The sequence below is a fragment of the Etheostoma cragini genome, chromosome 7 (assembly GCF_013103735.1).
Source record: "Etheostoma cragini isolate CJK2018 chromosome 7, CSU_Ecrag_1.0, whole genome shotgun sequence".
NCBI classification, from domain to species: domain Eukaryota; kingdom Metazoa; phylum Chordata; class Actinopteri; order Perciformes; family Percidae; genus Etheostoma; species Etheostoma cragini.
In genome coordinates this window covers 14,812,525-14,825,796 of record NC_048413.1, presented here as the reverse complement: position 1 = coordinate 14,825,796, position 13,272 = coordinate 14,812,525, and the positions used below count along the sequence as shown (strand labels likewise).

At 39.7% G+C, this 13,272-nt stretch overlaps 1 protein-coding gene across 4 annotated transcripts; it reads left to right on the top strand.

The window, feature by feature from the left end:
• The first annotated feature begins 2 nt into the window (after positions 1-2).
• On the top strand, positions 3-9,712 carry ikzf4 (IKAROS family zinc finger 4). 4 transcript variants are annotated; one of them, XM_034877011.1, is made up of 8 exons: positions 3-399; positions 2,003-2,057; positions 2,144-2,251; positions 2,362-2,649; positions 2,782-2,949; positions 3,677-3,829; positions 3,990-4,121; positions 6,968-9,712. In XM_034877011.1, the coding sequence occupies exons 1-8, from the start codon at positions 241-243 to the stop codon at positions 7,786-7,788; spliced, it is 1,884 nt and encodes a 627-aa protein (XP_034732902.1). In that variant the 5' UTR covers positions 3-240; the 3' UTR covers positions 7,789-9,712. The 4 variants fall into 4 exon arrangements, with proteins under 4 accessions (XP_034732902.1, XP_034732903.1, XP_034732904.1 ...); XM_034877012.1 differs by having other exon boundaries at positions 4-399; positions 3,683-3,829; XM_034877013.1 differs by having other exon boundaries at positions 4-436.
• The last annotated feature ends 3,560 nt before the right edge of the window (positions 9,713-13,272 follow it).

The following is a 13,272-nucleotide window of genomic DNA, read 5'->3' as shown; positions in this document are numbered from 1 at the left end:
AAATTGTAAAATCACCCGCACACACCATTCTCCAGCATTTCCGGAAGATGTCTTGATCAGTGTCTGAATTATCAAGTAATATTTGTAGGCCTACTATATAGCAGACTGGCCATCTTGCAGCCTTTTTACAAACAGATATTAATGCGCATCAGCTAGTCTTCTGTCGAGCCAATGAGTTCTTCTTATGCCACACATTTCATCACATTTTTTGCCACCTGTACCCAGAGCTGACATGCATCGATGCATTCGACAATCACAGAATCAGGAGCTCTGTTGTACAATTATTCGGTCTGTATCCCAGCATGGGCCCGGAAGTTGTTTCCCGGAGATGCTGTCGTCGCCTGGGAAAACAAACAGCTATCCAGACAATTAAAAAGGAAAACACTGATCGCTCGCAAGGTAAGGAGGAGGCTTGTGGACTTTACCGCGGCGCTTGGTAAGACCATCCATCGGTTTTAATTTGGAAGTACGGCATGTTTCGAAGTAGTTGGTAGGGTGAATGCCATTTGTCGTGTGGTCGGGTGCCATAGCAACGGCTCATGAGACACAATGTAGAGCCCTGGCCAGTTTGACGTGCTCGATGTTGGATGACAGCAGTGTTCATGCGGACATTCGGACAGTGGCAACTCCTGCAACAAATTGCTGTTGTGTCTCGCCACTGTCTCGACCGTCCATGAGCGGATTGGTGTCATAACGGACCAAACCCACCGAGCAGCTAAAACAAGTAGCATACATGGAGAAGCACGGTAGTTATTTGAAAATTGAATGCAATATGTTTTAATGCACAGTCGCCCAGAAAGGATTGTGAGTCAATTGTCGGCACTGGTGCGCGTCCCCTTTTATAACCGCCGTGCCCGAGCTGGTGTGACTGGAGCGTCTCCCGGCTGCATCAGCGCCTGTTGCTCCCCGTGCGCGGCCAATGCCAGGATATTAATTTTCCCTGCGATGTGTTGTCTCCGCACCCCCCTCCCCTTCTCTTCCCAGCTCGCTCCACACTCTCCTGTGTCCATTGTTGTCGTCCATTTGAGCAAAAGGTGCAGCATTGTACATCTGGGTATTTTTTTTCTCTCTCTTTCTTTTCCAACATGAATTTAGAGCATCTTTTCACCTAATATTAACATGTTCTCCGTCTAAAAAATATTGTCAGCACCTCAGCACCGCCGGTATTGGAAATTTGCACTTTGTTGTTTGCTGTCAAGTAGGTGCAATACAGGAAAATCCACCCGTGATTTTTTTATTAGCCTGTTACACCTTTACAGAGGGGGAGAACAAAATAACAGCAACAATTAATTGACAAAACTACTGCAAATTGAAACAAAATTCAATATTTGTGAAGCTGTATACATTTAGATGATTAGAAAACTGCTCTATCTCTTCTGCATAAATGTATGCACACTGGTTAGGGTAAAGTACTTCTACTCTGGCCTTTTTTAATCTTTATGTATTATATTGTATTATTTTTTACTTATGTGTCTTCTTTTTATATCCTCGTCATGCTTTCTGTCATCGTGTTTTTCTGCTGCCCCAAGGCTAAATTTCTCTCCTGGAATGAAAACATTTTGATCTTATTATCTTAATATTGAATATTGTTGACACTATGTCAATAGTTTAAGGTGTTCCAGCTGTTTGGTCCACCTCTAGTTGGTTTAACTCCTCCTCCATCATTCTTGGTCATTAGCTTTCTATAAACGTGAAGCCTCTCATATTCATTTGCTGGCCACGGTGCAGAAGAATCTACACTATACAGTAATAGCAGGGCAGAACACCAATTAACTAGATTGGTTTATAACAGTGAACTTATTATTAGACACTTGGAACTGTTTCCTAGCCTTCTTCTTGTAACAAAACAGCTAGTAAGTACATTTTATATGGTTAGCATCAGATGTACTTTATGCAGTTTTATGTGACTAAGATTAGGAAAGTGAGATCTTCTCAAAAATGATCATCATGAATGGGGAAAAAGTAACATTGAGAAACTGTTTTTAAATCATAATTTTTGCAGGCATCTGGTGAGAGAATGAATGCTGAGGACTGCAATGGACGCTCAAATGCACAAGGTAAGTTAATACATAAAGTAGGAACTACTATACATTTGTGTGTATATTCTCCAGACTTTAATAACATGGGCATATTTGTGTTATAGGTAATGGAGGAGAGTCATCAATGGAACAGGATTTTTATGGTGGGTTGCAGGGCCCTTCAGCAAGATCTCCAAACAGTCAGCAGTCCTCACCACACCGCTCCCATAGTGGTCAGTTATTATTCCTTTGTTTCATTGTGGCCCCATGGTCTGTACACAATTTTTCATTACCATTATGTATGAAAGTAAATGGGTTTTTCCCTTGACCTCTGTCAACACAGCAAACTCCATCAAGGTTGAGCTGTGCAGCGATGATGAGTCCCCCGGTGCTCCACGGCCAGAGATCAGAGAGGTTGTGAGGGATGACGGAGGGGACCCCATGGAAGAAGGGAACGCAGAGTGCACTGGGGCTGGAAGAGACAGAGGGAGCATTTACAATGAGATGGCCAGTCCAAATGCTACTTCACCAGGACCTATCCGGCTGCCAAATGGGAAACTTCAGTGTGAGGTGTGCGGGATGATCTGCATCGGACCCAACGTGCTGATGGTGCACAAGCGTAGCCACACAGGTAAGAATAAGCCAGCAAGACAGTGACAAGGACATTTTATGGACAAAATATTACCCTAAATTTCATTAAATGAAGGACATTCTGGATTTGTGATTAACCTCTAAAATCCTCTGTCCATCCATGTGTTCCTAGGCGAGAGGCCGTTCCAGTGTAACCAGTGTGGAGCTTCCTTCACCCAGAAGGGGAACTTGTTGCGCCACATCAAGTTGCATTCGGGAGAGAAGCCTTTTAAATGTCACATTTGCAACTATGCTTGTCGCCGGAGAGATGCCCTGGCTGGACATCTACGCACACACATAGGTAAATCATTGAGCTTTAAATGCAATACAACAGTGCCTAACACATCAAACTTACGTATGAAGAGATTTTTCAGAAATGTATCTAATAAGTTCTTGAAATGGATGGATGGAGTTGTTCTATAACATATAATGTATGAAACAAGGGTGCAGTAAGCGATAGAAGCGGATATTCATTAGAACGGCCCCCTTCTCTGAAGCTCAGAGGAAATAGTCTTCTTCAGTAGAATGTACTGTAAAAAACATGAAAAAATATGACATTTAACATTTTGTGAAAACAGGAAATCCTGTTGGTGCTTTCAATTTGTGAACACACGTTAAACAGGTGTTGACACACAGTCTTGGTACAGTAGGTCTTGGTGGATCTCCACCGGTCTTTAGATTCATTTTCGAAGTAAAGATTCTTGTAAACTGGATTTCAGCGAATTGACGTCAGTCTTTCCGACGGCTTATTAAAAGGAAACGTTGCGGTGAAGGGTTAGGCGTTTTCTGTCATCGTTGGCGAGCAGTATAGAACAATTTGAGGAATTGCCAATTAATGGGGAAATCCATTGTCTCAACTCTAGGTTACCTAGCCAATAATAAGTTTTTCTTCATAAAAAAAACCCCTCCAACAAACATATTAATAAACAACACCACGTTGCTAGTTTACACAGTATTTCCTAACGAATTACATTAAATCATCTGTTTCCATCTTGAAAGAAATCAATGACATATTTTTTTCTCTTGAGGTGCAGCTTCTTCACCAACAGTGGGAAAACCTTTTAAGTGTAGCTACTGTAGTCGCAGCTACAAACAACAGAGCACACTGGAGGAACATCTAGAGCGCTGCTATAGTTATCTGAAGAGTCTGGACCACCAGACAGCAGTGAATGCAGCACAGGGTAACATGTCACACAAACATGAGACTCATTATTTTTTTAGACAATAAGCTTGTATGTTTCTACATGATTGGAAATGCAAATAGACTAAATAAAGCAGATTTAACATATTTATACACAGACTGAGTTAGTATATTGATGACAATGGGCTTTCTTTTTGCAGGTGAAGAGTCAGGAACTGTGGAGACAATTACTAAACCTGTGCTCCAGCCATCCAAGGAAAAAATCCAGTTTGTGGATAGACTGGCTATTAGCATTACCAAACGCAAAAGGTCAACGCCACAGAAGTTTTTGGGTAAGTTTTTTTAATTTATTTTTAAATAAGACAATCTATGTCATTAATATCTGGGTCATTATAAGAAAATGTTTCATTTTATGTCCCTCAAATAAAACTGCTCTGTAAATTTGAATAAATAAACAATAAAACATTTTATAATTTTGTTTCCATAATATGTTTTGCAACAAACGTGCAATATATAGATATTTTGGGTTTTTAATGAATTTTAACAACTTTGTACAAAGTATCTACTATATAGATATAAATAAAACAATGACATGCCCCTCAATATGACTTTTCTACTTTCACTAGCTATTGTGGCCAAAAAAAGTCAAACCATTACATATGTTATGTAAACATATTTAAAGCCTTGAGCATCTTTTCATTACTCGTAAATGGGTTTTATTCTTAATGTGTAAATTAAACAACAATTTAATGGGGCAAAGTTGATTGTTTTGAATTTTCATTGAGTATGTTATTATTAGTGAGCTTTTAGAGTGAGTTAGTGAAATATTATAGCAAAAAAAATGAAAGGAATTTGTATTTTTTTTATTTGATTTTTCTTAGTTTTTTTAAACAGGCAATATCGTTTAGGTTTAGTTTTCAGTTAAGTTTTAGGTTCAGTTACTCAAAATAATTTTCACAGCTTATTTTCGTTTCAGTTTAGTTTGCTATAATAACCCAGGTCCTCAGGTTGTCATCAACCCTGTTACTTTTAATGAAAACACCCCTTCAGAGAAAAAAAAGAGTTGCATTATTTCCAGGAAAGGAAATCATCTGCCTATTATGAAGTTGATGGTAAAAAGACAAGTAGGTTGTGGGGAGTATGAATGTGAAGGAGACTCTGAGAAAAAACCTGAATGATTACTTTGCAAAGGGAATCAATCAGCATGCGAGGCAAACTGTCCAAAGAGAGTTAAGGAGACCAAAATCATCAGGGCTGCATCTAAGGCAGGACATAAGCACAGGGAAGTAGGCTAGACAAGATATGGGCTGAGACGGAAAGCTAAGGAAGACAAGTCAGCCAGGAAGCATGATGAGATTTTGGCCTTTTAACTGTACTGCTGAAATAGAAAGAAAACCTAAATCAATAAAAGATAACAGCAAGAAGATTTTTGATGTTGTGGTAGTGTGGAGAAAGTATACAGCGACTTTTAAGCTCTCTCAGACACAAGGAAAGTAAGTCCAGTGGTCCAGTTAATGAAACCTGCAAGAAACCAGAGCATGTTTTTCTCCAATCCCAAAGTCTTGTTTGGACTAGCCGGACCTTCTTCCGCAGCGCTGTGGAGATAAGTCTGGCAATGCAAGACTACCAATACTGTAACTGTTGTCAACACTGTAACTCACATAATATTCTAATATAATATACAATACTTTCTTCCCAACTCAAAAAGGAGGAAAGACTTATTTTTGCGTAGCCTCATGTAAGTATCCTTTAGGCATGGTAGAGCATTGCCTATTGTATGTTCAGCCAAACAAACTCTTTGCAGGGCCTTGCATTCCTGTTTGGTGCCGATGATCTATATGATGCAGGAGTAGAAATTCCTCAGTATTAGAGGGGATACTCGGAATTTCCTCAGGTGTCTAGGGTGAAACAGTGTCTTCCTTGCCTTTCACACAGCCGAGTCAGTATGCAGTGCCCAGGTCAGGCCCACGGTGATGTGGACACCAAGGTACTTGAAAATGTTCATCATCACCACTCAGGACCTGTTGATATTAAAGGGGTCATAGTTCCTTCCCTGCTTATTCCAAAGTCCACGATGATCTCCTTGAACTTGCTGATGTTGTCCATTGTTGACTGTGATCAGGCCCACCACAGCTGTGTCGTCAGCTAAATTAATTGTGTTGTGGTCGAAAGTGGCTACACAGTCATTTCAATCAGGAGAAACATGTTTGCACGTATGCAAGTAGGATTTATTGTACAGCTCAAATACAATGTTGGCAGTTAGACTCAACTGCTATACAAATCTTTAGTATATATATATATATATATAGACAGAGGTGTAGACGACCATCAGAGCCCAAAGACCACAAAGGTCGGCTGAAGTAGATGACCGGAGGTGGAAGGAGAGCTGGAGGGTTGCACCCTTTGCCTGCAACGACAACTAAATAGCAAATGGGGAACAGATATTCAAAGCAGGGTTGTGACTCTCTGATTGGCCCTCGCATTTTGTTGAATGATTCAGATTGGTTTTACAAGAAGGTGAATCCCTCCAACAGCTGATTCCATTTGTGTTTAAGAGTTAGGTCTGGTTAAAAGAATTTATGCTGAAATACATTTCAATCAGGAGAGGATAGTTGCAGATATGCAACAGGTATGCACATTATGATAGAATATACATGTTTATATAAATAACAGCTGAATTGATTTATAGTGCCTTGATTAAAAGTTAGGTCTTCATGAATAAAATTTACGCTGAGCTACATGTGTTTACAGGGAGCACAGCAGGGGGCATAAATCACAGCCCTGGGGTACTCCATTGTTAAAGGATGAGGGTGGAAGAGGTGTGTACACCCAGCCTCACCATCTGGGGTCTGGAAGTCAAGGATCCACATTAAGATTGGGAAATGGCACGTTTTCATATAATTACCCATTCAGTGAGAGGGTAGAAACATATGCATTACCTATTACAAATGCATATGATAATAATGATTTATCTTTAGCTTGTACAGAAGTAATAAGAACCTGGTCTTTGTCAAACTTCATCAGCCGTCCTGCAGTGCAAGTAAGGCAAATGTCAACTTGCTGTTACCAGTTTGGAGACATTTGGTCCATGTTACTCCTTGAAAATGGGCCAAATGAAGTAAATCCATTAGATGCTCCATTTTAATTGTTGTTTATTATTGATATGTCTTTGTCATAGGTGTAAAGCATATGCACCTTGACCTAGCTGAAGCACCTTACGAATTGTCTTCTGGCTCTGAGAAGGAGGGGGACGTTATGAGCTCTCAGCCTGCCGGGGACTCTGCTGGGTTGGGTGGTCCACATCTCCAAGGCGGCAGGAGTAGAGGGGAGAACCATGAGCCACCTTCACTGTCTCAGCTCCATCCTGCCTTCCTGTCAGAGCTACGCACGGTTATGGGCTCCATCAACAGCAATGTGACACCTCAGGGCCCCCGAGCACATTGCGGAGGTGGGATGGCAGCAGTGGCTCTCGGCCTGGCTGGAAGGGAGGCAAGCGAAGGCCGGGAGGACCAACGCTCAGCCCATAGCCACACGACCTCGCCCAACGGCTGCCCTGACTCTACAGACACAGAGAGCACAGCAGAAGAGCAGAGCACAAGGGCTACAGCCCCGACAAGTACCTCTAACAACCACCACCTCCACTACCAAACCCCAGCACTGCCCTGCAGCCATCCCAATTCCAGCCTCAGGCAGGCCAAAGACTTGGACCCAGAGTGGGAGAGAGCATGTCCTGCGCCCCCCACAACAGCAAAGAAGAGCCCTGTCTTACCCCTTTCTTCCAGGGAGACTGTGCAGGTGTTAGACAGGGATGGTCGGCCTGTGCGCTCCTTCCACTGCCGGCACTGTCGCATCCTCTTTCTGGACCATGTCATGTTCACCATCCACATGGGTTGCCATGGCTTCCTCCAACCCTTTGAGTGCAACATCTGTGGCCACCGCAGCCAGGACCGCTACGAGTTCTTGTCTCACATCAGCCGCGGAGAGCATCAAGTGGGCTGAGGAGAAAGGATAGCGGTTGGATGACGAGATGTGACTGCTACTCTCTAAAGTTGTAGGCTCCCGTTTGTTCTGCACCAGATCAGTTACTTTAAATCCCTGTAAGTAAGTAGGTAAAAGGATTTGTGTTTTTACTATGATAATATTTATTAAACTAAAGCAAACGCAATTAAAAAGCATTTTTACCACAGCATTTGAAGTTTAGTGGAGGCAAATTACATTTTATGATTGATTGCACTCCCATATCCAATCTGGCAAAACTACTGTTTTTGCTTCAAAAGTGCCTTCTTTGGGGATATTTTCTTAACTAAAAAGAAAAGGGAGGGGGGGCGGGGGGTTACTGGTGCTCCAAAATCTTGACTATCTAGCCATCTTTGCTAAGTGATTTAGTTGCGAATTTTGAGAGGTCATATGCAAAGGCAGTAAAGGAAAGCATGGTATGTACTTTTAAAGATTTCTATTTGGTATGCTTAGTATGCACTGAGAGCTTTGTTTTTGGGGTAGAGGAGGGTACTTTGGGTCGTGTGTCAGGTAAGCTTAATATGCACTGAGAGCTCTGTGCCTCTGGGTTTGGGAAGAGCTTTTGTCACAGACGAAGCACAGACATGGATTGCCTTAACTCTTACAGTAGTACGCTGCTGTAGGACAACATTGTTTACAGCATGTGTAAAGTGACCTCAGAAGAGAGAATATTTACAGCTGCACAGCAAGACTATCAGAACAAAGCGATATGAGGAGAGGAATTAACTTAAACATTCAGGGCCGTCAGGGCTCAGATTTAAAATGGATTTTTTGGATTTTAAAGTGAGCCTGGTGAATACTGGTGCAGATCAGACCATGAGCCATGTTGTGTACAGTAAGAGACTACCTGAGATGGCCCAGGGTGCTATACCTAAACAAGACTGCACTTTTAGGTTCCCTGCTTATAAATGAACATTTTTGCTGAAGCACTTGATGACTTTACATTTGTTTTCCCGTGATTGTTATACTGCACTGATAAATCGCATAGTACTCACAATAATTGATTATCTAATTTGCAACACCAGTGCATTTTAGCCGGCCTTCTACAGAATCTCACAGCGTTGCACCGGTCCTGCGGTCTACACTGAAGTTTGCTGCAATGTGTGACAGAGAATTAAATATCAGTTCAAATACAACAATTTCTTTGTTGTTTTGTACTCAGCAGTTGAGATTTGAAACTATTTGCATAATGTAAGTGAATTGACAAATTCATTATTTAAAAATTAATTAACAAATCAGTTTGGATCTGTTAAGTTATCACTTGTGGTTATCTATTTAGTGTTGTTTGTTTCAGCCTTGGTGTATTTAATCAGCTATATTCCAAATCTTATCCAGCATACTCAAGTCCATAAAATGTTACCTCCTGCTTCTTTATAGCACCCAAATACCTTATTGCTACAGTATGGTGAGTTATCTGATAATGTTAATATTGGGAACAAATGAGACCAAACTCAGTATTGTTACTTGTTATTGTGGGTTTGCTGCTTCATAGTTTAACTTAATTTCAAAACAAGGCAAAACTATACTTGAAACTGTTTGAGAAAAAAAGTTATTTAGGAATGCACTTGGTTTGATTAGAGAAATGTGTGTGAATGGAATATAGCATGTGTGCTTGTCAATTTCTGCTTTTTCCTGAATTGTGAATTATTTTTGAAATGTGAAGTAATTTCAAGAAGTGAAAATGAGGCATGGTTTTTGTCTCCTTGTGTGAACTTTTCAATGTTATACGATATTTTGTGAATGATGTAACATGAGAAAACACTTTACCTCAAAGTTAAAGATGTACAACTGCCTCATTATTTCAACAGGTCATGTTGCTTTCCAAGATGTTCTTGCAGTTACAAATGCGTGCCCCTTGATATTCTCAAAACTTTTTACTGTCAATAAAGATGAGTTTATTGTAAAAGTGATTTTCTCTAGTTCGACTATGATGGCATCCACATCTTTGTGCTTATTTTTTTATCTTGAAATACAGTAAGAGTTTGTCATTCAGTCTCTCACTGCCTCCTATGTAATTATACAAAAATACAAGCAGACTTGATATTTAAGAGATATACAACTATTTGTTTCACAAAACTTAAAATTCCACATTATACAGGACTCACATTACCACAAATAATTACACATTAGGGCATTACTCTGTAGATATACTCAGACACACACACTGCCTTTACATCGCCCAACATTTTCATTTTAATTCATACAGCTTAGCCTATTAGTCAATGTCAGATTTTAGGATGTAAAGTATTGGGTAGCTGCCTGTAGTATGCATGGTATAATTAGTTTATTTAATAAATAAAAAGGTTTATATTGTATATTACATTACAACAACGTTGGAGCAACTTTTATTACTTAATGTGATTTAACAAAAAAGTAAAAGCATAATTTAGTCTAAGAAGGCAGCCTCTAGTGTCTATCTGAAACATTTTTAACTTGTTAATTTTACATGTTTTAAATCTTTTACATCTTACATCAATAATGAGACATTTGCAATTAGTTAAGTGTTACAGAAAACACTTTATATTGTAGCTTCAATTAAAAAGTAAAAAATGTATTGTAGTTACATGTATAAAATGTCACTGTAATAAATCTAAAACACTATTTCATATTTTTCCACTGTATATTGAATTTTAAAACTTTGGCAATATGGGTAAGCAGTGTCTTTCTTCTGAGAAACATTTTAAATTGGAAAAGGGCTAAATAGGGCTAAGTTTAGACTGCTTTATTTTGACGTGACATTTGGTTAGGTCTGTTTCAGGTAAGCTTTGACCTTATTTTTTCTGCAATGGAAAATCTGTGTTGGCTGCTCCTACATACAAATTCCAAGTGCAATTCAAAAAGTACATGAACAAAGGAACACCTACAGTGAATGAAAACATTCAGAGGCATGAAATATGTATACATCCACACGTCTACACAGAGTATTCTTTCTTACTTTGACAACACACACTTAGACTTCAACAGACCTGTGTGACCTTTAGTGCACCCATCAGTCATCACCACCCTGATACAGGCAAGAAAGACATGCCATACTATCGTTGAGTTCTAGTTTGTCTTTTATCATGACAGACAATTTTTTACCCCTTGACTACATGTGCTATTTAAAACCACTTCTTAGTGCAACCGTCACTAGATTAAAAAACAATTCTGTCTGGCTGTCACTGCCTTTAAAAACCGTTCACACCTTAATAAGATGAAAGTAGTCTGCTGTTAAACTGTACAATGTACACAAGATTGAGCATTTGGATAATTAAAGCTAGTTTTAGGATATGGCACAACTTGAGAAACATATGTACTTGTGGAATGTGCAGCTTTACAATTCTGAGGAAAAGATCTCCTTGCAATCCCTTTGTGAATATGTTGAATTTACAGTTAGGAGGAAATCCCTACCTGTTTAAAAGGAAACTTTTAGAAAGCATGCTCCTCTGATTGCTTCTCTAATTTGTTTGTTTTTGCATGATAAACCCAACGAAGCACTAATACACAATAGCTGGCTGCAGGAAGTTCTTTATTTCTTTAACGTATTTTTCCTACTTTCAATGTACCTTTTGAGCTCATCACATAAAATAAGAGACAAATTGAGATGCAAACAACAAGATACAAGAACGGGTAGAGAACAAGATACAAAACAAGGTACAAACATTTAGTACAATACCAAACATGTAGTGCAATAATAGAAAAAATAAATACAAATGTAAATAAAAGTAAGTACAATTAGTGTAAACCAATGTAAACAAATGCAAAGTAATATTGCAATAAACAACAGTAAAAGCAGTTTATGGATATTTATGTATTAAGGTACAAGTAGTCAGATATGGTCCAGGGGAGGTCATGAAGTGACATGTGAATGTGTAGAAAAAGAGGGGTGTGTGTGTGTGTGTGTGTGTGTGTGTGTGTAAAAAGGGGGGGGGGGCAGCAGGGTGTTTAAGAGTCTGATGGATGGAGGAAGAAGATATTCCTTTTGTATGGAGGCTCTGTTTGTGCAGTGTTTTGTGTAAATGTCATGGATGGAGGAGGAGAGAGGGGCCCCAAGGGTCCCAATGATGGACTTCCTGGTGGGCGTCTCGTTTATGGCTTTGAAATGTTAACAAAAGTAATTCGGTGATTTCGGGAGAGACGTTGCCGTCACAGGCGCGTGGAGATCTTGTTGTAGTGATTGAAGGATTGCAAGCCCTGGCACATACGCCGTGTGTTGTTCGTGTCTGTTAGCCTGTGTGCTGCTCCTCTCTGTTGTGTATCAGTGTAAGTTTAATATATTTGTTTTTTTCGGCTGCTTGTCGGACAAAACAAGCATTGTGAAGGTGTCACCCCTAGGTTCTTAGAGAAATTATAATAGGCATTTTTTCTTTTACAATATTCTGTCATTTTATAGACTAAAATCAAATAAATTATAGATGGATTAATATATTATGGAAATAATTGTTGATCGTAATTAGAGTAGCATCCTGTCATTTGAAACAAGCAGAGCGCTGCTTAAGAGGTCCTTGTTAAAATATGGGGGGAAATTGATAAAATAGTTTGTTATCTTAATTTCTGATCAGTTAATCATACCATTAATGAAGAGACAACTAGCCTACAGCATTTCTGTGTCATCCACTTGCACACGCACTGTGACTGTGTAACATGAAATCTTTTGAGGTGATGTTCCACAACAAAACACAACCAACACAACACACAGCTGTATTTTATTTTAGGTGGTCTGCCAGTCCCCCTGGCATTAGTGATGTCCCACAGGGTGGCATCACCCACCATGCTCCTCGTGACAAACTGTTGATGATGGTCTTTGGGCACTCGGCCAGTATAAACCTCCATGATGCAAATGAACATGATGATGAACACGATGCCTACCTGCACTTATAACCACGTCCCATTGTTGTTCTCTCTGTTTTTGGTCTACAACATCAACATGAACTATAACATTAAACATGTGTGCACCACAGATGCACATTCAACCATGAAACAAGGCCATCTCAGTTTGACATTGTTTTTGTTCTCTCAAGTTCTCTTCTTCTCCTCCTCGATTTCTTCTTCTGTTATCTAGTGATTGGCAAACAAGGAAATAGTGCGCAGCCGCCACCACCCAGTATGGAGTGATCGAAGGATCATCCGCTCAACCAAGTATTTCTATTAGGACAACTATGATCAGATTTTTTTGTCAACGATTAAATTCCACGCTATGTGACTGTATTTAAAGCTCATCAGTAAGTATACGTCCTGCTACAGATGACTGTGCTGAAACAGTTCGTGTTAGTTAACAACGTTACCTAACATCCGGAATCGAGACGATGTCTCTGTTTAAAATAGCGTAGGTGCACAAGAAAAACTGAGAACTTCTTCAACAATCACTAAATTAAGCAGGAACCTATAATATATTAGCTAATGCTTATTTATCTTTTTTTTTAAATATAGGCTGATTGGAACACAAAAAAAGGCATAGCCTACGGTGGCCAAGTGTTATCTTCTAGT